Source organism: Aulonocara stuartgranti, assembly GCF_965226115.1.
Source record: "Aulonocara stuartgranti genome assembly, chromosome: 1".
In the NCBI taxonomy this organism is placed as follows: domain Eukaryota; kingdom Metazoa; phylum Chordata; class Actinopteri; order Cichliformes; family Cichlidae; genus Aulonocara; species Aulonocara stuartgranti.
The window spans coordinates 3,619,981-3,646,493 of NC_138939.1; the positions used below are offsets into that span (position 1 = coordinate 3,619,981).

General features: G+C 40.4%; 1 protein-coding gene across 2 annotated transcripts; it reads right to left on the reverse strand.

The window, feature by feature from the left end:
• Positions 1 to 881: 881 nt before the first annotated feature.
• Positions 882 to 19,251, reverse strand: galr1b (galanin receptor 1b). 2 transcript variants are annotated; one of them, XM_082538949.1, is made up of 6 exons: positions 19,208 to 19,251; positions 17,878 to 17,964; positions 15,953 to 16,013; positions 15,045 to 15,860; positions 13,578 to 13,643; positions 882 to 2,342 (listed from the first exon to the last, which is right to left on the reverse strand). In XM_082538949.1, exons 4-6 carry the CDS (start codon positions 15,732 to 15,734, stop codon positions 2,025 to 2,027), a joined length of 1,074 nt encoding a protein of 357 aa, XP_082395075.1. In that variant the 5' UTR covers positions 15,735 to 15,860; positions 15,953 to 16,013; positions 17,878 to 17,964; positions 19,208 to 19,251; the 3' UTR covers positions 882 to 2,024. The 2 variants fall into 2 exon arrangements, with proteins under 2 accessions (XP_082395075.1, XP_082395076.1); XM_082538950.1 differs by lacking the exons at positions 882 to 2,342; positions 15,953 to 16,013; positions 17,878 to 17,964; positions 19,208 to 19,251 and adding an exon at positions 10,729 to 11,918 and having other exon boundaries at positions 15,045 to 15,905.
• Positions 19,252 to 26,513: the final 7,262 nt, after the last annotated feature.

Sequence of the window (26,513 nt, forward strand, 5' to 3'; positions counted from 1 at the left end):
GATTTAAACTACGTGAATTGGAGGCAGAGTGGCTCAAAGAAGGTGGGCAAGAAGACGATGATTTGACTAGATTAATGATGACGGTACTGAGGCTGACAGCATGAGAAAGAGGTAGTGATGTAAAGAACAGAACTAACACCCAGGAAAGTAGTCAGATGATTGATTACAGATCTTCCTTACTGAACTTACAGAAATGCTTTATATTAGGTTAACTGGTGATTCCACATTGGCTGGCAGGTATAGAAAGCGTATTGAATAAAGCACTATATGAATATGTCGTTATGTTTGGTCATACGTGTAGTCTAATGCAGCGGTCTCCAACCTTTTTGGCGCCACGGACCGGTTTATGCCCGACAATATTTTCACGGACCGGCCTTTAAGGTGTCGCGGATAAATACAACAAAATAAAACTAGTACCGGTACCGAAAAAAAGAAGATTTATTCATAACACACATGAAAAGACCCAGGAAAACCGAGTTAACGATAAAAACGGTAACAAACTAATGCTGAAAACCGATAAAACCCTGAAAACCAGACATTTCACACCTGAGCCTCAACTCTCGCGGCCCGGTACCAAACGACTCACGGACCGGTACCGGTCCGAGGCCCGGGGGTTACTATACACAGTATAGTATAATAGAATACAGCGATATACTTGACATCACCATGTTTAACCAAACAGTACGAGAGTACAGAATATTACAATTGCTTCCCTTTGTTATGCTTTTACGTTTTAATAAAGATGGTAGTTTTATTCACTTTTATTTGCCGGGTTTTCATTTGATGCCATATATATGTTTCTTCTTTTCTTCTTCGCTCTGCACATATACTGGCACTAAATGTCGGACAATGCCCTTCACATAGACATGAGAGTCCAACGCTTGTTGAAGTCAGTTCATACTTTATTTACACACAAAGAAACTGTGGTCAAACACCTGTGATTACACACACTATAAATATTACACAGATCATCAAATACAGACCTTGCTCACTGCCTAGTTAAGTCAAATCATTGGTAGTACGTTGCTAATGTGGAGTAATTGTCCATAAACATGTGTTATTGTCTTTCATGCACACACATTCATCACATCCAAATGGTCATTTCTGTTCTCTGTCCCCTAAAAGAAAGGAAACACAAAGTTTGACTGTGGACCAAAGCTGAACGAGCTTCATTAATTATTAATACATTTTTAATGAATCAGACCTAATTTCATAACGTGAGACACAAACAAACTCCAGATGTTATAAATGTCATTTGAATCGGGATAAATATTCAGATTTCATGTTTTCAAAGGTTCGAAAAGGTTGCCAATGAATAAAAAACACTGAATTATAAAAAACTGAAATTATAATCTGAACCAGCACAATTATTATAAATAGATAAATAATTTTACACCATTAAAACTGAAATACAGATTTAAAGGTTTTTTTTAAGTAATTAATTAATTTTTGTAAAAACAAATTGCAGAATTATTTATTATATTTTAAATATAATTACATTTTTTAACTGATCTGGTTACTTTAAACTCGCATGTCTTTCTTTTAGACTCTCGGTCAGTCCAAACAAAATGAATAAAAATATGAAAAATGTAAACGTTTATGTATATTTCGTTTGTATACCGTATGATATGATGACAGTTTACATTTTCAAACTGAAAGATTTCAGGTTGCGTTAATGGTCTGAAAAAATTCTTCTTATTTAAAAAAAAAGCAACAACAAAAAAAAAAACATAAAAGTATGAAAGTTTCAAAATTTTCGATAAAAAAACCAACACATCACAAAATGTTTTTTTAATATTAAGTTTAAAGCTTAAAAACAATATCTGAAATATCTTTACACAAAACTTAAAGCAGTCCAGCAGGCTCTGCAAGTTTCTGATGAGTCTCTTGTTTTCTTGTGAATAAATCCTCCAATCACGTGCCGTCTTATTTTCATGTGACCTGCCTGCAGCAGATCCACTCAGAAAAAGCTTTCCCTCATTTACTGCTAGATAAGCACCCTGAGCGTCATTTATCTTGGCCCTTCATATGTTGGTGGTGGAGTGTGTGGTGGAGAAGTTTTCCATGCGAAAACGAACCACGTTTTCTGTGGGAGGCGGCGGGTACAGGAAGTAGCAGGTAAAGACCTTGCGACAAGCTTTGCGGAAGTTCTCAGACAGGAAGGCGTACAGGATGGGGTTAACACAGGAGTTTCCATAGGACAGGCAGTGGGACACGAGGCGGAAGACATAGGTCGCCTGGGTCAGGGGGAAAGTGCCGAACTCCGCCCACATGACGATGATGTGGTGGGGCATCCAGCAGATAGTGAAGACAGTGACGACCAGGAGGACCGTCTGAGCCGTCTGCAGGGAGAGATAACATATGTGTGAATCTACAGGATGTAGTCGTACAGTATATCAGCACGCCCCTGTATACTCCGGCAGTAATCTCCTAAACGTCTAAATACTTCACCAGTGCTCCACCATCACCATCACTCAGCCAGTGACTTCTCCAACACTCCACATAGTCCACAAACACTCCCTAATCACTTTACAAATACTCTCCGAGCTCCCCACACATACTAAACCAAAACTCCATAAACAATGTGAATTCACTTTCCAAACACTTAGAAATATGCCCGACAAATATTGACCAAACACTCCTCAAAGATTCCTCAAATCTCCATTAATATTCCTCAATATTATCCTCTAAAGTCCACCACCGCCACCACTCAAAGTAATCCTGTTATTCTTTCCTTATTTTCTGTATATACTTTTTCAGTGGCGGATGTTCATATTAAACATGGAAAAATATTTGAATGATGAGGCCAAAATATGTACAACTAATCTCCGCGAGCCAGGAGGTAAATGGACTTATATAGCATTGTTCTACTCTGAGCCAATAACAAGCCACTTCACCCATTTACACAAATATTCAGGCAGCACTTTCTTATTATCACACACTCCAATGGATCCATCAGCGGTAATTTGGAGTTTGGCATTTTTCCCAATGATGCTTCAACTTGAGGACTGGAGGAGTCAGCCATCGTCAACCCGCCACTTGCAGCTCAGGCTTCAGACTGCTCTGCACACTCACTTTCAGACAGGTTTTTCTTCTATTGGATCTGCATGATGTCCTAGAGGGAGAATATTGTTAAAATGCCATCTCGGGCACATGCCTCTGACTGTGACCACGGCAGGCTGACTCACCTGTGGTTCAAAACCCTTTGTGAGGTGCAGCCAATCAGAGGAATTTTGACTTAAAGTGAATGATAAACTGCAAGAGCAGGGCAGCATAATTGCAGAATAAAATAACAAAAGCAAATCTATCAGAGTCCATGAATAAATGAATGAATGTGCTAGAAATTAGAATAATTGGTCCCCTTTTAAATGCTCATTAACTACAGTATGTTACCATTATATCTGTGAATCACTAGAATCACATTATTTTCCATATTTTTGTCTTTATTTTAATACAGAGCTTTTCTCTCTTAGTTTATTCTTTTCAGTTCTCAGAAATCTTATTTTTGGTGCGATTATTGCAAAGCAAACAATAACCACTCCAACTGCACCTCCCTGAGCCTGTTTTTTCCTGTTAAAATTCAATTCAGTTCAATTTTATTTACACAGCACCAAATCACAACAACAGTCGCCTCAAGGCGCTTTATATTGTAAGGTAGACCCTACAATAATACATACAGAGAAAAAAACCCAACAATCATATGACCCCCTATGAGCAAGCACTTTGGCGACAGTGGGAGGAAAAAACTCCCTTTTAACAGGAAGAAACCTCCGGCAGAACCAGGCTCAGGGAGGGGCGGGGCCATCTGCTGCAACCGGTTGGGGTGAGAGAAGGAAGACAGGATGAAAGACGTGCTGTGAAAGGGAGTTTTTCCTTCCAACTGTCACCAAGAACTTGTCTGATTGTTGGCGGTTTCTCTGTATTATCGTAGGATCTCTACGTTACAATATAAAACAGAAATTTAGGCTCCATATGACCATAACCAGCGAAAAAGTAACCCAAGATAGATCAAATATCCCTCTGCATCATCATGAGCGCATTACACTCAAACTCACCTGTCACCACTCATCCTGCTGGCTCCCCAGCTTATATTCCAGTGGTCCACGATCACTCTTTGTCAGACTGTTTTTGTGTGTTTGTCACAGTTATCTGCCTAGAGTTTTTTTCGGTACTTTTTTAGACCGCTAAGTCATCGTCAGCCCTTCTCTTATCATCCCAGTCTGTTTTGGGACTTTGAGTTTCCTCCGCTGTGATAGTTTATTTAAAATATCTTTTTGAAACATACCAAAGACCTAAATATTGTTTCATGAACTATTTCTTAATCTGTACTTTACCCGTAAGATGGTAATGGCTATTTATTTTACCTTTCATGTTTTATGTTATCTCTTGTTACTGTAGTCACTTGGAAACTAATGGAGATCAGAGTTTGTCCTTTTTTGAGAAGCAAGATTCAAACCGCGTGATGTTTCCAAGGGTCACAGGGTTAAGTGTGAATTAACTGTGTAAGGTCCACATTACAAAACCGTAAGCTATCGCAAGTCTTGGCAATCACTGGACAGTAAATGCATCTTCTAGCGACCAAAAAATCCTAAACAAAAGTTTGTTTCTTTGTTTTTTTTAAATAAAAATCTCCAAACTTGGGGCAAGGAGATGATAACTATTAATTATTAACTGTCAGAAGGCAGGTCTGGACTTCAAAGACTCGGCCAATAATGCAGACACCGATCCTGCTCCACTTCACCTGCACTCGGTAAACACATCACTTAACAGTGTGTCGCTGTTTTACTGCTGAAATACTTCACAGCAGAAACTGAACATAGGCCTGATTATAGATGGAGCTTTAACAAGCTGTTCTCAAAGAATATCTGCATTTCTTGTAAATCTTTGGCAATGAAGAACTGACTTTAAAAAAATGAAAGTAATAACAGAGAAAGTAATAACCCATCCCCAGACACTACATCCTGAAATATATATGAGTTCAGTGTTTGTCTTAACAGCTTCAAACCTATTTTTTTGTTGTCATATTTTTACCGTGACTCATCTCCAAAGTCAGCACATCACATTTCCGCCCACAACCCTGGAACCGCACATTTATCCATACTCAGTTCATGTCAATATTTAATCTAATTAAAAAGCCTCTTCTCCCACACAGGCAGCTGCCATTTCACACTTCAACTCGGCAACAAAAGCTTCTCAGCTCTCATTTATTAAGCTTTCGCTCTCCCAAAAGTCCTCACTGCTTTGTCCCAGTTATGTCTGATTTTTTTTAAAATGTGTTCACACTCACTTAGTATCCCGTCTGCAAAGATTCTTTCATTATGCTCTCATGAAAATGTTCACTTCACTTGATTTCTACAAGTGTCCTGACTGTTCACAGTTTCCATGCTCTTTTCCATAAAAGGGTTGTTTTGTTCTTGTTTGCTCTCACAAAGTCTAATCCTGTTACAGACAGCACTTCATTCATCCTCCAAACTAAAGCACACCACTAATGTTTACATGGCTACACTTTCAGAAAATGTTGCAAATTTCAAGTTGCAAAAAAACAAACATTCGTTAAAGTGTCATCTTCTCTCCAGAAAAACTCCCACATGTCCTAAAATATTCTCACGTTGTAATCTCTGTCTGAGAGACCCAAAAATATTTGTTATGCTTGTTTTTAACGTCTGTCATACTGTATATATACTATTACATTTGAAGATGATCATAACAAACATGGCCAAAGTACTCCCTGAGAGCCAGAAGCTCAGGCTTCAGACTGCTTTGTTTCCACTCCCACCTGCTGTCAATGAGGGCGGATATCTCTAATATGATCATCTCAGGCACACAGCTGTTCCTTTTTTTTTGTTTGAAAGAAGCACCAGTTAAAGGGAGCTAAAGCATCTTTTTTCAGACAGAAGATGACCTGAAAGCCTGAATTAAGGCCCAGTGTAACATTCAAGGATTACTTTGAACTGTAAATCAAGCAAAGCTGATGTAGCCAAGACTAAAACTGTGGAGCCTTTGCGACTTTTGTGGGTTTAAGACTAGTCTGATGCAAAAGCAGGTGAGTGTGTTAGCTGATGGACAATGATAAAATACGCAGGGCTTTATAATATATCCAAACAGAGCGGCCGACAGGTGATAGATGACAGTCTGTCCACTTCAGACGTACAAACAGACTCTGAGCACTGAAAGCAATCCAGCTACGCTCACTTTTACATTTTCCACAACTGAGTCTCACAAAAATAAAATTTCTCTCAGGTGAAGGACGGTGCTCGGCTGAATCCTGGGTTTCAAACATCTTCAAACATCAACTAATTTTATATTTGAGCATTACAAGATGTATTCACTCGTATATTTAACTTCTCCTCCATCACCATCAGGAGGCATCTGAGCCCAACAAACCAAGCAGAGTCCTGATTTGAATATCACTGAATCAAAGCCAGCGCTAAACCTGAAAATCTCTTGAAGACATGGAGACAGAGTAACTCCATAGAGGCTGCGAGACCCTTACAAGAAGTAGGAGACAGCTGATGAAGGTGTACTGTGGGGATCTGTTGTTGATTTAAAAGTTCACACAGCGAACACTGATTCGATTTAGTTTTTTCTCTCTTTACTGCACAAAGATCAATAAAACTATTCATCCTCAGGACTGTGGGCAGATGAAACTGACCAGCGACCGAGACGTCTGCGTTTCATTGTATGAGACTGAAGATAACAGCTGACTGCGTGTCTGACAGCGAGGCTGGAAATGGAAAAAAGCATGTCCTCCGAGATGATCTCAGTTCCAAAGTAATCATGCCGGGTCTTCTTGTTTTTTGAACTCTTGTGTTGAAATCATTGTTTTTTGCAGCTAAATCTGCGTCGTAAAATTTTATTGCAGTCTTACGTGAAGAGATGAGACTCAGCACTCAACCCGAACATCTGCTGAAACATTATACTGTTTATATGGAAACAATCTCTCTGTTTTCAGCTGCATTAAAGATTCCACGACCTTTCTAAAAGGTTGTACAGAGCCACATGTCCACTGCATGCTCAGCGTCTGAATATGGACACACTGGATTCTATTTTAAAGAGTTGTTGGACTAATGTGTTTTTCTTTATAACAGTAACCCTGGCAAGTTAAGAGCAACAGACTCACTAATGCCACCGACAGACAAAACTGCACTAAACAGTGCCCAGATGGAAAATCTCAGCTGATTGCTTAATATGGAGTTGAGGACTTTTCCAAGAAATATTTTGAAAAGGTTGTTTGGTGTGCTAACCACTGCAGCATGCTTGCCTCACAGCAAGAAGGCCCTGAGTTCACCATCAGGTCAGGATCTTTCTGTGTGGAGGTTGCATGTTTTCCCCGTGTTTGCGGGAGGTCTCTCTGGTACTCTGGCTTCCTCCCACAGTCCAAAGAAATGCAGTTAGTGGGGTTCACATCTAAATTGCCCATAGGTGTGAATGTGAATGCACAGACTGGTGACCTGTCCAGTGTGTACCCAAAGACAGCTGGGATAGGCTCCAGCGCCCCCGCGACCCTGAATCGGACAAGCGGAAGAGGATGGACGGATGGATTCTGTTCCACAGGTCCTCTTATTTCATAAGTTGATGCAAATATTTGTAAATTCAAACAAACTAATGTAGTCCGGATGGAAAGCACTGAAAGGTGCCAAGTTTCCAGCCCCTTATTTAATTTCAAACATAATAAATTCACAGGTGTTGTTTAGTCATACGATGCGTTGTTATATTTTATTACATGGTTTTATTGTCTTTCTTGTTTGTGTGAATTCATATGATGTTTCTGCTCTCACACTTTAATCAAGTGTGTTATCTAACCATGTCACACCAGCATAAAACCTTGCACAAATATTGTAACAGGAAAGAACTGATGAAACATTTCTTGGTTTATTTATGCCTATTTTGGGTGTTTTGCATATTTCTGACCACATATTGTATATATATATATGTGTGTGTGTGTGTGTGTGTGTGTGTGTGTGTGTGTGTGTGTGTGCAGTGTTAGGGAGTAACGGAATACATGTACCGGCGTTACGTATTTAAAATACAAAATATGAGTAACTGTATTCTGTTACACTTACCATTTAAAAAGGTGGTAATCAGAATACAGTTACTTTGTTGAAATAAATTTAATACACGGCGGCCATCTCCGGTTTAATGTGTTAGCTTAAGCCCTCTCTATGCCTTCTCCAATTGTGGTTTAGCTCAGTTAGATGAGCATACGGTCATATATCACATGCCTGAGAGTAGCAAGCCCGGGTTCGAGTATGACCCATGGCCCTTTTTTTTAAATGGGTCAGTTACACAATGGACCCAGAGCCAGCAGTGCACGGGCAGACCCGCAGCCCGCACAGCCGGTCCAGCTGCTGGGCCAGATGCTTGCGGAGATCATGGCGATGCATAAAGATGCAGAGAGCAGAGATTGACAAACTTCAGTACCCAGCCAAGAGCCAGACCCAGGCATTGGAGAGGATGGATGGGGCAACTGTGCACCCCCTCTCTAAGGGGTGCCTAAAAAGTAGTACTGAAAGCTATCTATATCTGAGGCCTTAGAAGCTTCTATCCCTCTGGTATACCATAGAGATAGAATCTAGGACAATAAACCAGATGTTCTCCACTGAACCATCCAAGGTAGGGGAACAGTATGAGAACAGCCCCACTACAGCTGGAGACAGAGCAATACTTTAAGAGCATCTGGGATGAGGACGCAACCCAACGTGAACGAGAAATCAATTCACTGATACACACCACAAGGAGGTACAGCAATCACATCAGAATGTCATTCGGACTACAGATGTGTAGTCAGATGGTAACAGAGAGAAGGAAGGTAGCCAGAACTGAGGGGATTGCACTACCAGAAATTTACACTACACAGCAAATTCAAAAGTGTTAAATGTTTTGGTGTTAATAGTCTTCTTGCAAAAGTAGAGTTAATTTTACTCTAAGCAGAGTCACATTCTTTTAATGTAACTCTGAGGTGTAAAATGATAGTAGTTAAAATCGAGTGTTAAAAATTAGTGTTTCTCTGTCAAATCTGGAGGTGTTACAATGGAAACATTAACTCTTGACCTCTTAACTCTGAACTCCTAGAGGGGCTATGACACCAACAGAGTAAATTCACAGACTCCGCCCCCAGCACGGCTCCAATCGAAGCTGAAGTGAAGCCGTTTCAGAACATTTTGCTCTACATATTTGAGTTGTTTGCCATGCTTGGTAAGTCACTTTTTCCAAAGATTGTTTCAATTATTATTATTAACTTTTACTTCTGTGGCTCTTTGGAGTTGAGACAAAGCTGTGTGAAAGGCATTAGCCATGTTGCTCGGTGATAGCATAATATTCTGTTTTAGCTAGCTGAAAGGTATAGTTTGCGGGCAAATACCACAGCCTTGAAAAAAAGCTTGCATGTGAATTTTCAGTCAAACTTTTGGTCAAATACACCTAAAACAATGTCTAGAATGTGAAATGTTGGTGTAATGGTGCTGCTTGAAGCCTGAAAACGATCGCCCATAAAAAAGCGAGCAAACAGCAGTAGCAGACGTCCTGACTGGATTCTACGTTAGCATAGATCCCTCCAGAGTTTTGTGCACACGGTTTAGGTAAAAATGAAAAAGGTTGAGGTTTTACATTTAGTTCAGTATTACCTGGTGCCTGTGTCTTTGTCTTTTGGGAAAATACTTTACACAAGTAATGGCTCAAAGAGGATTCCTTTTTTTTTTTACTGTGCTGCAATTGTTTACTGGATTATTTGTGCCATTAATTAGTGTCAACTAATTTTTATTCAATCTCCACACAGGATATGCTTGTGAAGATGGAATATGGGGGAGAGCAGAAGTGCGCTGAAGTTCCACAAAGTGATGAATGAAGGACATGCATATTGTATTGAAGAAATAAGTGATGAGATGCTGTTATTTGCATTTACCATGTCAGACCTTTTGATAAACAAAATTCTAATGAAAGTGAGAACATGTATACTGTTACATCTTTCAGAAAATGTTTTGAAATTGTGGTGCACAGTTCAGAATAAATGTTTTTCAAAAACCATTGCATCTTTTTAGTAAATGTTTATTTCCAAAAGAAATTTCTAGAAGTTCAGAACAGTAAAATTCCCGCTTTTTAGAATGAATTAGAAGATAACTCTTACGTAGTTAAACTAAAATACTCTTTGAGAGTTAATATATAAACTCTTAACACCAAGTGTTAAATTATCAACTCCAGACAGATTTGGTGTTTAACACTAAATCAGAGTTAACGTACCAACTCTCCAAAAAGAGTTAAATTAACACTCTCTGGTGTGGACCCATATAGACACTTTAATAGTGTTGAAATCAAATCCGACAGTGTTAATTTGGACATGCTGGATTTGCTGTGTACAGACATCGAGGGCAGCTGCAAGTGCCTGGGAATAGGAAAATGAAGACCATGAAGAGGCCACAAGGAAAGTCACACCCACCAAAATCCTGCAGAGAATAATGCAACTTCTGAGGAGTGAGCTGTAGAGGAAGAACACGACCCAGGCAATCAACACCTACGCCAGGGGTGGGCAACTCCAGGCCTTGAGGGCCGGTGTCCTTGCAGGTTTTATATGTGTCCTTGAACCAACACACCTGATTTAAATGGCTAAATTAGCTCCTCAACATGTCCTGAAGTTCTCCAGAGGCCTGGTATCGAACTAATCATGTGATTCAGGTGTGCTGACCCAAGGTGAGATCTAAAACCTGCAGGACACCGGCCCTCGAGGCCTGGAATTGCCCACCCCTGACCTACGCCCTGCAGGTGATCCTTGGGTTGTTGAGAATGACCAAGGCAAGATCCTGTGGGACTTCCAGATACAGAGGGACAAACTGGTGAGGGCTAACCAGTTGGACATAGTGGTGGACAAGCAGAGGAAGACAGGATAACAACATCAGGAAGAAGGAACGTGAAAAGTTCAAGAAGTACCAAGGTCTGAGAAAGGAGCTTGAGAGATGTGGAGGGTGATGGCAAAAAATGGTCTGATCTGAGCACTCGGGGCAGTGACCCTCAAACTAGGCTGTTGACTCCAGCAGATCCCAGAAACGTCATCCAAGGAATCTGTCCAGAAGAGCGCAGTCCTGGGAACGATACAGCCCAGGACCCTCAAGGCCCGAGTCCTCTGGTTGACTTGGGTCTGGTGGATCCGAGCTTGAAGGATAAAGACCGTCCACAGGGCGAGCTGGGATATATTTATATATACAGCAGTATGTCCTCACAAAGAACTCAGCTGGCTGGTGTTTCCGTGACACTGAAACATCAATCTGACGTGAGCGCTTACATAATTGTTATCAGTGTTATGGTGTCTCTTGTTTCCACAGAGGATGGAACTGGTGTGAATGAAGGCCCAACATTTCTCTCCTCTTCAGACTTTGTGGGAATCTCCTCTATTCTTAGTCCTGTTGTCTAAATATTTACCCAGTAGCGTTTATTCCTGCTCCACTGACCCGAGAAGCAGCAGATACTTTGTTGTAAATTGCCTGTAGCTAATGTCTCTCTGATCTGTTGGTACGGGAGATCTGCACACTGTCGCCTGCCAGCTAGGACCAAGTAACTCAATCTTTGAGGCTTGTCGCCCACACCTGTCATGTTGAACTTCTACTGCTCCACAGCTGTCACACTCTGGGCAAACTATGACCTACATGATGGGGCAGGTGAGCTAACACAACTGAGCTGCTGGCTGAACAGGTTTGACTGTGATGGTGATGTTTAATCATATTATATTGATTTTTTCTTGTTCCCTCAGTGGCTTTAAACCTGAGGTTCCATATTATGCAGACCAAAGCATACATTTTAAATAGAATAACAAAAATCAACTTCATTAGTTTCAAATACCTCTCCACCCTTATCATGGTGTGATGGGGGTGTCCTTGCTCAATTAATCCCAAGATCAGTATTGCTGGTGACAAATGCCCCTGGCAGGGTCTCTGAAAGCAAAGTGTCGGCAATCTGAAAAAGGAGACATATCCCCCTCATAGAGCCATGCCTGGTAAAGACGCTAACTGGCCCGCCCCCAGCAAAGAGAAAAGACATTCAGAGTTCCTCAGCGTGACAGAAAACTGATGTTCAAGTACAGATGTAATCAGTTTGATATTCTAATACAAGGGAAAGAAGTCCAATTTCAAAAATACATCTCTTTTTTTCTATAAAGAAATGCTGATTTGATTTGGGCTTAAATTCTAAGAAATAAATGTGTAAAATTACAGAAACAGTTCTATTAGCACATTACGCAGACCGTCCCGTAATCCACAATCAGACATTTTTTAACTGGCAGAATCTGTATTTTGTTTTGCTTTTTGTTAATGTGAAAATTATCCGTTTTTATGGTACATAGTGAAAAAACACAAATTTTCTGATATTTTATTGTTTATCTATTACTTATTTATTTTGCCGTAGTATGAAATGCCATGGGGGAGGTCCACCAGACCTAAAAGAAACAGGTGCTGTCTTACACCAGACTCTTTGCTCTAACAACTCAGATGCTGTTTCAATTAAGGATTACAACTTATTGTAGAGAAGATAAAAAGCTAGAGAACCCATGCAAACACGGCGGCAACATGCTCCAGAAGAGATGCTCGAGATGGGCAATGTTTCCCCACATTTCAAATGAATGCGGTTCCTTTTTACCACTAAACATTCTAGTTTGTGAATCACTTCTATATGCTAAGCACCAGAGTTATAAGCGTATGCATTTCTAAAAAACAAAATATATGCAAAAACAAAAAAATATTTGCTGATAAAACAAGATGGCTGCATGTGCATTCAGGTAGGCACCACTTTTTTCTTATTTGTTTTTTTAAAACTACCCTCTCCACGTCATCCCTGTTACAGCTTCTTTATCTCCCGAACTGAGCTGTGTTTCCTGTAAGAAAAACAGATCAACGTTCAAGCTCTGCTAATGCTCCTTTTCTTATCTCTCCTTTAAACGTAACTGTTCTCTCCATGTGGCTCACAGAGAAAGAAGACAGAGAGGACAGCACCAAGAAGAAAAGACCACCTTCAGTGCCAGCTGCTATTGTTTTAGAGGAGCTCATAAGTTTCTTTTTCAGGCAAAACCTTTTAAGATGAGCCAGTTCTTCATAATGAACCTGTTTCCTTTTTTTTTTTAATTAAAGAACCTGTTTATATTCTGGGAGAAAAAAAAAACATAGCCTGGCAGCCAAAAGTTTCATATAAAATAACTCATTTCTTACAGTTAATACAGCTGCCAATCATCCTGTTACAGGGAATCCTCCTCAGCATCTCTTCATCGTAACAGTAACAGTGTTCAAACAGCCCGCTGGTGCTCGTTTTCAGTTTTGACTCTCTCTTTTTCCTGTATGGTTTGATAATACTGTGCACTGGCTTGCTGCTGTACCAGTACCAGACCCATAGTCCCTACCAGTTTGGATGAAAGTTTACTTACAGGAAACAGCAAGCTGTCTTTCCAACAACTCATTAAAAATAAAAGCTGGAACACCTGCAGCCTTTTTAATTCACGAGCCATGTGTAATGCATTTACAACTGAGTGATTCTTCCACAGAAGGTAATCGTATGCTTGGTCTCCCTGCATGCAGCGCAGCACAGAAGGAAGAGGAGACCCTTACTTTTTTTTTGGAGCGCTCAGACTTCTTGGACATGTTCTTCATTTTTTTATGGAGATGAAATAAAATCTGGAGAGAAAAAGTAGAGCAGACAGATTAATTTTGAAGGAAATACTTCTTAATGATTTATCAAAAACGGATCAACTGGTCTGTAAACAGCAAATGCATCAACTTGGTCAACTTGTACTCATATCAGCAGCTGAAGGTTAAAGTTACACAGTTAGATGCCAGCTGGAGGAAGTCACAGGCCACACCAGAGGACTTTTATTGTGACAGTCGGCTGTTACATAAACACAAACTGACTCTGTGCTACTTCAGCTTGACACTTTTATCTGATAAGTGACTTTAACCGTGAAAAAAATCCAAATAAATGAACCTGGAATTTATTGTGAATTTATTTATTAATTAGTTCCCTGGTAACCGAATTACAGCCACTTTCAGGAAGCAACAGAAATGTTCATTTTAAATCTGTTTAATCTAATCAATGTGTAGTTCAAGTCAACAATCTGTAGGTATTAAAAGCACTTCGCCAATAAAATAAATACATTTTTCACATTCCAGTGGCAAGCTGGGATTGGTTCCAGCCCCCCTGTGAACCTGAAGGGGATAAGCTGATGGAAGGACGGACTTGTACTCATTTAATACTTATTATTTTGTAAGTTTTGTTTGTTTATTAAATAAGTGAGAGCAAATGGTTAACCCATCAGAACTGAATTTATATGTAAAATTAATATTTTTGTATTATTTGTTTATTAAACAGTGCAAACGTGTTCAGAGATTTTTCTTTGGCTGGATTCCAGACTTTTATTAGCAGAAAATGTGATTAATTGCGTTTTAAAGCAATTAATGAATGAATCAGAAAATATTTTACACATAAACTGATAATAACTGCTACAGGTATCGCTGAACGGTTATTTATGACTGACTTATAACAGATCAGCTTTGACGCTCACAGATCTCTGACAGTCTGATCATAAATTTAAATGCAGAGGATGGATATTAAACCGGTTATCAGGGGTCTAGGATGCTGATGTTTTTACTGCCTGGTTTAAAGAAAATGAACCATATTTGATGTTAAGTTTCATTTAAATAAAACAGTTGGGGAAACGAATATTTAACCTCTGGGAAATGTCTCGATAATCATTACGATGAAGCAAAAGCTTCTTACCTGCGTCTGGTGCGTTTATTCTGAAACTTCAGCTGGGTATTTTGTATGATGTTATCATAGTTTGGTCATATCGGTTTATCACATGTGACCCACATTAAGCTGACCTATTGAATTGGTTTTATTCTGAAGCGCCACACCGGTGCTGGTGAGTGCGCGCCTCACGCGCGTTTTTACGCACAGCTTTTATGATCTGCAGGACTTTGTGCACGGCCTTTGGACCTTCTGCTCTGTTCTTAATGCCTGTTTTACTGCAGCTGGGAGTCAAACATTACCCCGTTAAATGCCTCCTATTTTGAACTGACCTTAGTGTAACAGCAGCTGATGAGGAGCAGCGGTAGCAGGTACCCCAACACCAGGAGGATCACTTTGTAGGCGTTTTTGGAGGCTCCGGCCCAGTCCTCCCAGCAGAAAGTTCCGTTGTAGTAGCTAATGAGGCCCTGGTGCTTGGCCACCGGCACCGAGCACACCAGAGACATCGTCCAGATGACGCACAGCCCTGCCAGTGCGTTCCTTGGGCTCCGGACGCTCAGAGATTTGTTGGAGCGCACCACGGCAATGTAGCGGTCCACGGACATGGCCACGAGCGTGAAGATGCTCACAAGCATGTTGACGGTGAAGATGTAGTGTACAAACGTACAGAGGAAGGCCCCGAACACCCACTCCGGCAGAGTGTAAATGGTGGCTTGGAAGGGCACGCAGAAGAGCAGGAAGCCGAGGTCCGCCACGCTCAGGTTCAGGATGAAGATGTTGGTCGGGCTAAGCGAGCGCCTCCCAACTCCTCCTCCACTTCCACCGCCGCCTCCCCCACCTGCGCTGTACCCCACCTTCCCTATCACTACTAGCACTAAAATGTTCCCCACCACCCCCAACACGAAAATGATCCCGAACACCACCGGCACAATCACCGACTCCGGTGTGTGTCCGTCGTCCTCTGACCGATTGAACTCGGGGAGGTCAGGCACGGAGCAGGAGTCGTTTACCGGGAGCGCCATAGTGGGGCAGCTGGAGGGTTAGAGGTGCAGAGAGGGACAGGCTGACAGAAAGACCAGCTCCATGATCCCGATCAAACACCTCCAGCAGCGGAGTCAGCTCTGAGACTCTGAGGACTCCTGGAAACACTGCAAGTTTAGGGAAACGTTGAAGGCTGTTTCCTGTCCGGGGACTTCAAAGTAAAGCCATGTTATTCAAAAGGTAGTCCTCTATTTCTTACTTTTATTCGTGCTAATAAAGAACCTAGATGTTCAGCAGTGAACAAAGCATCTTCATTTCATCTTGAGAAAGAACAAAACAAAACGTCACTGAGAACCAGAGCACATAAAACAGTATTAGAGTGAAGGCACAAAAAGCAGGTGAAATTTTACATCTTAAAGATGTCAACAGATTCCTTTAAAAGCTCAGGAGATATTTAGTTAATTGAAATTATTTATAAAACAAAAAGTTCACTTTTTAGGGAGTAATGCAAATAAAAAAATAAAAAAGCTCCAATGCAGTGTGTGTGCAAACATTTTATGAAACTCAAACAACACTTTTTAAAACAAAAACTATGGACCTGTTATTATTTACATCAGATGCATATTTTTAAAGATTTGTGTCCCAGAGATAATGTCACTTTTTAACATGTTGTGATATAGAGACTAAAGTGCATGGCATTTGTTGTTGTCACTGTATATTCTTGTATAATAGGTTTCTGGTCACTTTATATAGTTAAACGCTATGAGTGTGGAGTGTAAGAGTTCGACCTTTTGCAAAAATGAGCAGGAATGAAGCTGAACTACTAAGAGTTGGTTTGATATTTTGTGCTTTTTCCTCATTATTTTTTGTCCATTTTTGTATCAACTCATGTTTATACAATATAGATTCTGTTTATGTTCTTTGATAGGTTTAAAGTGCTTTTTTATTTATTCGTATCTGTTTTTCTCTCCTAATAACTAACAGAATATCAGTGACCTGGGTTTCGTGATGTTTCTCCTCCTCAAAACTTTCTGTGTCGCTCCCAGCTGTCTTGACCAACGAGGCTTTTATTTTGTTGAGCAATTTGTTTGCCATTTCCCGTTCAGAAGTTTCGAGGCGTGTCTCAAGTTCGATTGATTTCGATGGCACTTCGTACACGCTGAGCCTTTACTGTCTGCTATGAGTCACCACAGCGTTTCATTCACGTCAATATTTAGTTTAAAAAACGAAGTTTCTGTGAGTCTAAAATCGGACTATATCTGATCACTTTTAAACTTTTAAACTCGGTTACACTAAAATCCTCTCGTGCTGATAAGTCTAACTGTGGATCATTGCACGCACAGATTATGTTTTATCTGGTGAGATAACATTATCACACATTACATCACACATTTTCTACGAGTGCTTCTCAACCTGCAGTCTTTACTGAACCAAGAAGCCTGAGAAAAAGTACTGTTCTGCTTCAGAGCAACACACCTGTGCTCAGGATGCTGTGGAGAACTAAGTAGGAGCCGTGGCCTGTTAATAATCCATATTTTAAACCAACCACTTTATTAAGAACACATACGCAGTCTAATGAAACCCAAAACAACAGCACAGATTCCAGTTTTGTTCTTTTATGCTCATTAAAGTTGCAGTAGGAGGTGGTTCACTGCATATTGAAAAGTGTTCCTAATATTTTTTCCTAGTATAATAAACGTGTAACCCAGGTTAAAACCTGTTGATGAATCAACATATCACTTCCTCTCGCATTGCCTCATTACTTTTGGACCTGTTTGGTTTCTGCTACCTGGTGCTCTGAATGGGTCAGTTACCATTTTATATTTACCAGCCTCGCTAGTGCTGTTTATGTTAAATGAACACAGATATTGTTGTGTAATTAAGGTTTTTTTTATGCTTTCATACTTATACTTTTATACAGCTTATAAGATTATATTTGGACAAAACTTTACTTAATTTAATGTTGTGCAACATCAGTCAGTCACTGTTACTTGAGCTGGTCAAGCATGAGGAAAGTCATGTAGTTTAAAAAAAATTTTTTTTACAGAAAATGTAAAATAATTAAACAAAAAAAGTCAGATTTTTGGTTTTGGTGGAGCTTTTAAAGGAGATAAACAAAACAAAACTTACGTTGTAGTGCTAACATATAACTGAGTAATAAACTAACTGCTCAGATAAACTCACCTAACATCCAAGAGAAGAATGGGAGCTTGAATACGTGTTGATCAGATAAACTTGAGCACGTATTGGTGACACGCACTAATACATGACCTGATTACAAAAAACGAAATAAAATAACTTACTTTTCAATTATTACTTTCACTTAATGGTTATCAAACCCAAAATATCTAAATAACTAAGTCAAATGATATGAACAACATATTTAAAGTAACTAGTTTCATCATCTCTTCCACCCATGATATCGCAAAAATTGGTACAATCCATTCATAACTTCATGTATTTAACAGCCAGTACCGATCTGCTCCTTTCACTCCCTCGGCAGCTGTACCCCCCAGTGCAAAGAAAACAAGAGAAAGAAGTTAAGACAAAATAAGAAAGTAGGTTAACAGACCAGGACCTTTAATTAAAAGTGTGCACTCTAAATATAACTAAGTGTTTTCATAGGTTACGAATTATGGTTAAGGATAGGCCTGCCCAGTAAAGTCACTGTGAGCTTCAGCTGAATTCTGTGCTTCAACTATAACTTACATTAATTCATACAATTTCATAATGAAAACCTTCGACACACATACCCCAGATTAGTTCTTGCAGTGCAAGCTTAGATTAATTATTCGGTTCAGAGTAGTTTAGCATATCTTTGGCTATCGCAGTGAGCAGCATGACTCAGGAGGACATGTGGACCTGTGCAGGTCCCACTTTGGGAAGTACCCCTCATGTTTCTTTGACACTAAAAAGAGCTCATTCATAATTTGTTCAGCTAGTTTTAAAGAATAATGCTACTAAAATTGCTAATACAAATATTCTGCAGTCATAATCAACTGTTCTAATGTGTGGTGAAAATGTTTCTCCTGTTTGTTGTGACTTTGCAGCAACAGATAAATAAACTTGAATCTGTAACATGAAATCAAAAATCACGTGTCATTTGTGTGCAGTGGAAAATTGGTTTTATTTAAATGAGCCTATCACTTATGAACTGGGCTTTAAAATTCAGCAAATCCCACTTCCTGGAGTCACTGTTCCACTAATTAAAACTGAAAATGTGGAAGCTTTGAGAAGTTGCTGCAGAGCTGTAATGCTTTCCTGATAAAGTTGACGCATGTCACAGGTGACAGACCGGGGAGAGGCAGCGCTAGCATAACAGATTAATTTAAGCAGCAGCTCACCCAGCTGAGCCTGAAAGCGCCACCATGATTAATATTATTATTGTTCATGTAATTAAAAAGGACCAGTGTGTACACACACACACACACACACACACACACACACACACACACACACACACACACACACACACACACACACACTTCTTCTTTTTTTTGTATTTCCAACAAACCTGCAACCTTCAGGCAGGACCTGTTAAACATCACATCATCAGTGCAGCTCATTCAGAGTCAGGGCCATGCACTCCATCCTGCTGCTGGAAACAGAATTTTATTCATCTGTCAGAGATACATACAATTATAGGAAACATTTGTAGGAAATGGAATAACTTTAATAACAATCAAATTGTGTATTTTCGACCCAGTTAAAAAACGTATTGTCAGTAGTAATGAGTGAGCTGAAGGCCGAGAAGGCCACAGACAGACTGACAGTCACTGGGAGTCTGAGATGGGCAGATGCACTGATGCTTTTTCCACTTGATAACTATATTTTTCTCTTCGTGCAGCTGATAGCACTCTCATGAAGAGTAAATGTGATTAAAACCTGACGTAATCAACAAAGCAGAAGGTGATCAGACAACATGTTTACCAATGACAGGGTTCATTTCCTGTCTGATTTATGGCATCAGACATTTAATAACATGACTGTGAGTGAGAGGTGGTAGTGGTGTGTTTGTCTGTGTTTGTCTGTGCATTTGTGTGCACATTTATCTGCTTGTTCTTGACGTATCTTACTCTTGTTTCTCCCTTGTTACGTCAAACCTTTCTAGGATTCCTGTTTTTATTGCCTTCTGGGAATTCTAGTTTTTAGTTAATAAAAAGCTTACGTATTATTGTTCAACCAGCCTGCTGGGTCCTCTCTGCAGCTTATTATGACACTAGTGTCCTTACTTTTGAATACCCCCAAAGGAAGAAGAAGAAGAAAAAGATGCAATAACTCAGAAATTAGTTCAACTAAGCAGCCAGCTGTGAGCTCAGCTCCCTCAAAGATAACTCACACCACTGTGCAACAAACAAACCACATATGAAGAAAGTAAACATATCATAAATGCACTGATATCTTGGAGTAAGCAAAATAATTAGATGCAAACATATGAACATATTATGTGAATGAAAAAAATATTTACCCTTGTCCTGATATCTTAGAGCTTTTGATTTTTGTAGGTTAAAAGATCTCAAAAAGAAACATCATTCCTTGATCTAAAGAAGCTCGAGAACAACTGAGAAAGAAAGTCAGTGACATCTATCAGCCTGGAAAGGGTTACGAAGCCATTTCTAAGGCTGTGAGACTCCAGTGAGCCATGGTGAAGACCCCAAAGGTTGATTCTGTTCATCTGGACGCAGCGTTTTCAGTGGCAGAAACGTTTCGTCACTCATCCAAGTGACTTCTTTGTTCTCAGCTGACCGCAGCTTTCCCCAGCCTTATAAACAGGACATTTGCACAACATCGGAAACCAGCCCACCGAATGAACAACGGGCTGTGAGGTCAGTTCCTGGATCATGTCAAGGAACTGACCTCACAGCCCGTTGTTCATTCTGAACAATCTGATCATCAAAAAGTGTTGAAAACTTGTAACAGTGATGAACTTATTCCCGAGTAGCTAGCCTCCCAAAATTACACCAAGAGCAAATCAACGACTCATTCAGGAGGTCACAAAACTCAGAACCGCATCTAAAATACTGCAGCCCTCACTTGCCTCAGTTAAGGTCAGAGGTCATGATTCAACAATAAGAAAGAGCCTGGTAAAAAAAAAGAACACTGTTCACAAAAAAGAACACAAAGGTTTGTCTCACATTTGCCAAAAAACATCTTAAAAATCTCCAAGTTTGGAAAATATTTGGACTGATGTGACAAAAGCTGAACCTTTTGAGTTCAAATCACACATAAAAACACATCCAGCATTTCATAAACATACCCATAATACCACCAGTCAAACTTGGTGGTGGTAGCATGATGGTCTGGTACTGCTTTGCTGCTTTAGGACCTGGACACTTGCTCCAGCTGATGGAATCATGAATTCTGTTCTCTCTCCTCAAAACGTCAGAGAAGGTCTGGCTCAAGTGCACTTGGGTTTTTCATCGGACCCAAAACACACCAGCACGTCCACCTGTGATTTTGGAGAGGCCTAGTCAAAGTCTGACTCCGAACCATTTTAGATGCTTTGGCCTTAAATAGGCCGTTCATACTTGAAATCCCTCCAGTGTGGCTGGATTTAAACAATTTACAAGGAAGAGTGGGCCAAAATTCCTCACCAGCAATGTGTAAGACTCAGTGCCAGTTATCACACATGTCTGGTTGCAGTTTTTGTTGCCAACCACTTATTAGGTATAAGGGGGCAGTGACTTTCGCACAGGGCCAGCTAGGTTTGGTAAAAAAAATCCTTAATAAATGAAATAGATTTCTTCAAACCTACATTTTGTATTTACTCAGGTTATCTTTGATTAACGTTAGAATTTGTTTGATCTGAAGCATGCAAGTATGACAAATATGTAAAACACTAATAAATCAAGAAGGAGGAAAATTCTTGTTCAAGCCGCTGTACAACAACTGAAAGGATAGGATTTCAAAAGAAACATAATGTGATTAACCACATTTTTGCATGCATTAAGAATTAATTAATTCAAAAGAACAAATGATGGGGCCTGGAGAGACGCTGCTCCTGCAGAGCCTGCTGCCTGTGAGACAGGAAGAAAGAATTTTAAAATCTCTTTAGATACCACTGACTGTTCAGGAGCTGTTGTTGATTGGACTTTCTGAAATATAAAACAGAGCCATGCTGGTGGCTGCAGCATCAGATGAATATTAATAATATGCTGCATTTGCAAATTAAATTTGACAGATTAGGCGTCTTTTCAGGCATTGCCATTCGTCAGTGGAGACAAAAACACAGCAGCAGTCTCCTCCTTTGAAGGGGCAGCGCGAAGTAGAGCAACAGCATTTAAATGGCAGCAGGAACCAGTACCAGCCTCGGCACTGGTTCAGTCTCTGAATGCTGCATGTTCCAGGACTCCAACAAACACAATGTGTCCAAGCTTTGACTGTTTTTACTAGAATGAGGGGTACATAAAAGTAAAATCCAGCGCTTCTGTTAGTCTTTACCGTTTAAAACATGAAATCTTTTTTTTGTTTTGTTTGTTCTTTTGCTGTTCTGTTACCACACTCTGCTTTTCTGATGCTGTAAAACTTTCAGAGCTTTCATTGCTGAATTAAAACATGAAATTCTTTTTTTTTTCTGAGTGCAGGAACACCGCTGATTTGGGCCATTTCCCCTGCCAGCTTTCATTATCTTCACTCTGATGTTGTTCTCACGTCACGAAGTCAATCAGAGGAGCCGCAGCAGCTTCACGCCTGCAGCAGCAAACTGGGGAAAACACAAATCACAGGTCTTATAATGCTGAAATCAAAATGAATCATATAGGTAATGTGCTGTAGGCCCCTGCTTACAGTCAGCATCAAGAGCTGGAGACCAGTTACCATGGAAACAGAGGCTGAGTCCCTGATGACCTGCGGTCTGAACTGAATCATCTGTTTATTTGACTCCGGTTAAAACAAGCCAACAACAAATCTACAGATTGACTCTGACATTTTATTTTCATCTCTGCACAAAGAAGAGCTTAAACAAGCCCCCCCAGCCCCCGGCCACCATTTGTTATCCACTTCAAATATAATCATTATTGATCAGGCAGGATTCTCAGAAGCAGTCCGGCCATGTGTATTTCCTGGAAACATTTAATAAAGATATAGTGTGCAACATTTGAGCGTGATGTTACCTTTGGTTTTTAAGCTCTGCTCACTTTGGAGTACCTTTTCAGCTGTGAATGAGTAAATCAATAAATAATAATAACTTTCCTAATAAAACAGGCAGTGGATGCTTTCATTTTCAGGACCATCGACAGCCGAAAGCCAACACCCTGTTGCTTCACACCCCTTCAGAGAGGACTCAGAATATGAGCGATTTCTACTAGACTAGGGCTTAAAGACAGACTTTTCCATCGTTAAGAGCTCCACATATGTCAGGAGGTCAGCATGTGACTACAGTTTAACTGAAGATGGGCATACACAAAGCAGCTACACTCTTTAAATCTCTTCTACTACCTAATCAATTTTAATTTAAAAGCAGCAGCGAATAAGCAATTCTGTTTACATTATCCATGCTTCCCTTCAGCAGTATAATTAGAAGGCGCAGTTCCCTGTGGTGCTCCTGTGCTGCTGATCACGTCTGACACTGTGGTCAGCAGCACAGGAGCACCACAGGGAACTGTGCTGTCCCCTCTTCTCTTCACCCTGTACACCTCTGACTTCTGCTACAACTCTGAATTATGCCACATTCAGAAGTTTGCAGATGACACGGCCATCATGGGGTGTATCTGGGATGATCAGGAAGAGGAGTACAGAAGTCTGGTGAGGAACTTTGTCGCATGGAGTCACACAAACCACCTGCAACTCAACACCTCAAAGACCAAGGAACTGGTTGTGGACTTCGGGAGGTCCAGAGAAGGTCCACTGCCGGTTCAGATAGAGGGGGAGGAGGTGGAGGTGGTCAACAAGTACAAGTACCTCGGGCTGTGGGTGGACAATAAACTGGACTGGTCATGCAACACAGAGCACCTGTATAAAAAAGCCCAAAGCCGACTGTACTTCCTCAGGAGGCTGAGGTCTTTTAACATCTGCAGGAAGCTCCTGAGGATGTTTTACCAGTCGGTGGTTGCTGGAGTACTTTTCTATGCTGTGGTGTGCTGGGGGAGCAGCACAGCAAAGAGGGACTCATCCAGGCTGGAGAAACTGATCAGGAGGGCTAGCTCTGTGGTCGGCATGAAGCTGGACACTCTGGTGACAGTGGCAGAGAAAAGGACATTAAAGAAACTGATGGACATTATGGACAATGCCAGACATCCTCTGCACACGGCCATAAACAACCAGAAGAGTCTGTTCAGTGACAGGTTGCTTCTCCCAAAGACAAGAACTAACAGACTTAAAAACTCCTTTGTCCCACACGCCATCAGACTGTTTAACTCCTCCCTGGAGGGGAGAGGGAGGGGAAACAGGAGGACAAAGGAGGGGGGAACAACTAAGCTGTAGTGCCTCTGCACCTCACTGTGCAATACCTTTTGTGCAATACTTTTGTAAATAGTCAACAGTGCAATAGACTCAATACTTGAAATGTGCAATTCACTTGTATTTTTATTTTTTATTCCTATTTATTCTATTTATCCCCTTCGTATATTTTATTTATATTTGTCTCTGTATTTATATATATGTGTGTGTGTGTGTGTATATATATATATATATATATATATATATATATATATATAATATTCTGTAACTCTGTAACTTCTGTCGGTGCTGTGCTTTTTTGGAAATCGAATTTCCCAGAGGAACCCACCCGAGGGATTAATAAAGTTCTATCTAATCTAATCTAATCTAATCTAATTTTCATTGCTATGCAGATGATACCCAGATTTATTATTCCATGACTCGACACATAAATTAGCTAAACTGCAGGAATGTCTTAAAGACCTAAAGACCTGGATGACCTCTGATTGTTGAGGTTATTGTACTCGGCTCTAAAAATCATAGAAACGTGCTGAAATCCCAGAAAGTTAAATCTTCATCTTCATTTGTGTCTCGACTGAAGAAGCCACTGGGAAGGGTGACAAAGCCACTACCACTGAAAATGCAAGGCCCAAATGAACAAAATCAACTTTCTGGGATACTCTGGATTAGGGGTGGGTTTTAATAATCGATTCATCGATTAAAATCGATTCGGGCTTGGATAACGTGATATCGATTCATTAAAATCCTGAATCGATTTTTTAATATAAATGTATTTTGCCTGAAATTCCAGAATCTCAGGTGAAACGTCACAAAATTTCGACAACCACCAAACATTTAAAACAGTAAATGAGAGCAGGAACACGGATTCTGCACAAAGACGTAAACACAAAGCGCCGACCCGCCGATCAGAATCAGTGAGATGTCGCCTTTCTCACCGACGGCACGGACACGGTCGGGGCTGAAAGCCGACAGCTCGCCGATTCTGATGTTTCGGCGGGTCCGCGCTTTGTGTTCACGCCGTTTTTAGTTTTATCTCTCTCCAAACAATATTGACTGAACCAGCAGCAAAAGAAGATCCAAACTACGCTTCACATAAACATCGTCATGGATTCCCTCTTACGTTTGCTGTTTTGCTTCCACCACACTTCATGCACAGCTCTCTCTCTCTTTTTTTTCCTTTTACTTACTTCCAAAAAGAAAACCTAATTTCTGCCGTTCAACAGGCTTCTGAACAAATTTAAACTTTTTAAAATTATGCAAAATGCAAAATGCCGTGTCTCTAATAAAACCGTTGTAACTTCCGAGGTAATGTTCATATGCTGATTAATGGTTTTCTTTCGTTTTTGATGTACTGTGGAATATTTTTATAAAATCCCAGGCCAGGAAAATCAGCTTCATGTTTTTCTGTGTTTTATCTTCAGCTACTTTGACACAAAGGCCTCTGCTGTGATGCTCACAGCTTTGATAAAGTCTCGAAAGTGTCAGCTTCCTTTTTATAGATACAAAAATATGTAAATGTAATGATCTGAATTATAATATTTCTGACTGAGGCAAAATTTCCCAGATTCAAATCCAATTGAATCGAATCGAATTAAATCGAATCGTGGATCGAATCGATTCAGGACCTTGTGAATTGGAATCGAATCGATTCTAGAAATCAGTGACGATACCCAGCCCTACTCTGGATGGTATTGCCGTGGTCTCCCATGACACTAGTTACTAGTGCAGGCATTTATTACTTCTAGGCTGGACTACTGTAGTTCATTATCATCAGCCCTAAAACTCCCTGAAAAGACTCCAGTTAATCTGAAACACTTAAGCAAGAGTTCTGACAGGGACTAGAAAGAGAGAGCAGATTCCACCCATACTGGTTTCTCTTCACTGGCTCTCAGAATCAAATTTAAAATCCTTCTCATAAAAAAAAACAAAAAAACATCTCAAATAATCAGGCCCCATCTTATCTTAATGACCTTGTAGTACCATATCACCCTATTAGAGCACTTCGCTCTCGCTCTGCAGGCCTACTTGATGTTCCTAGAGTATTTAAAAGTAGAATGGGAGGCAGAGCCTTCAGTTTTCAGGCCCCTCTTCTGTGGAACCAGCTTCCAGTTTGGATTCAGGAGACAGACACTATCTCTACTTTCAAGATTAGGCTTCAAACTTTCCTTTTTGATAATAGTTAGGGCTGGACCAGGTGACCCTGAATAGTTATGGTGCAATTGGCTTTGGCTACTGGGGGATTCCCATGATGTTTCTTCTTCACTCACTATGTGTTTATTCACTACTTTGAATTTAATTAGTTATTATTAATCTCTGGCTCTCTTCCACAGCGTGTCTTTGTCCTGTTTCCCTTCTTTCACACCCAACCGGTCGCAGCAGATGGCCCCGCCCCTCCCCGTGCCTGGTTTTGCAGGAGATTTCTT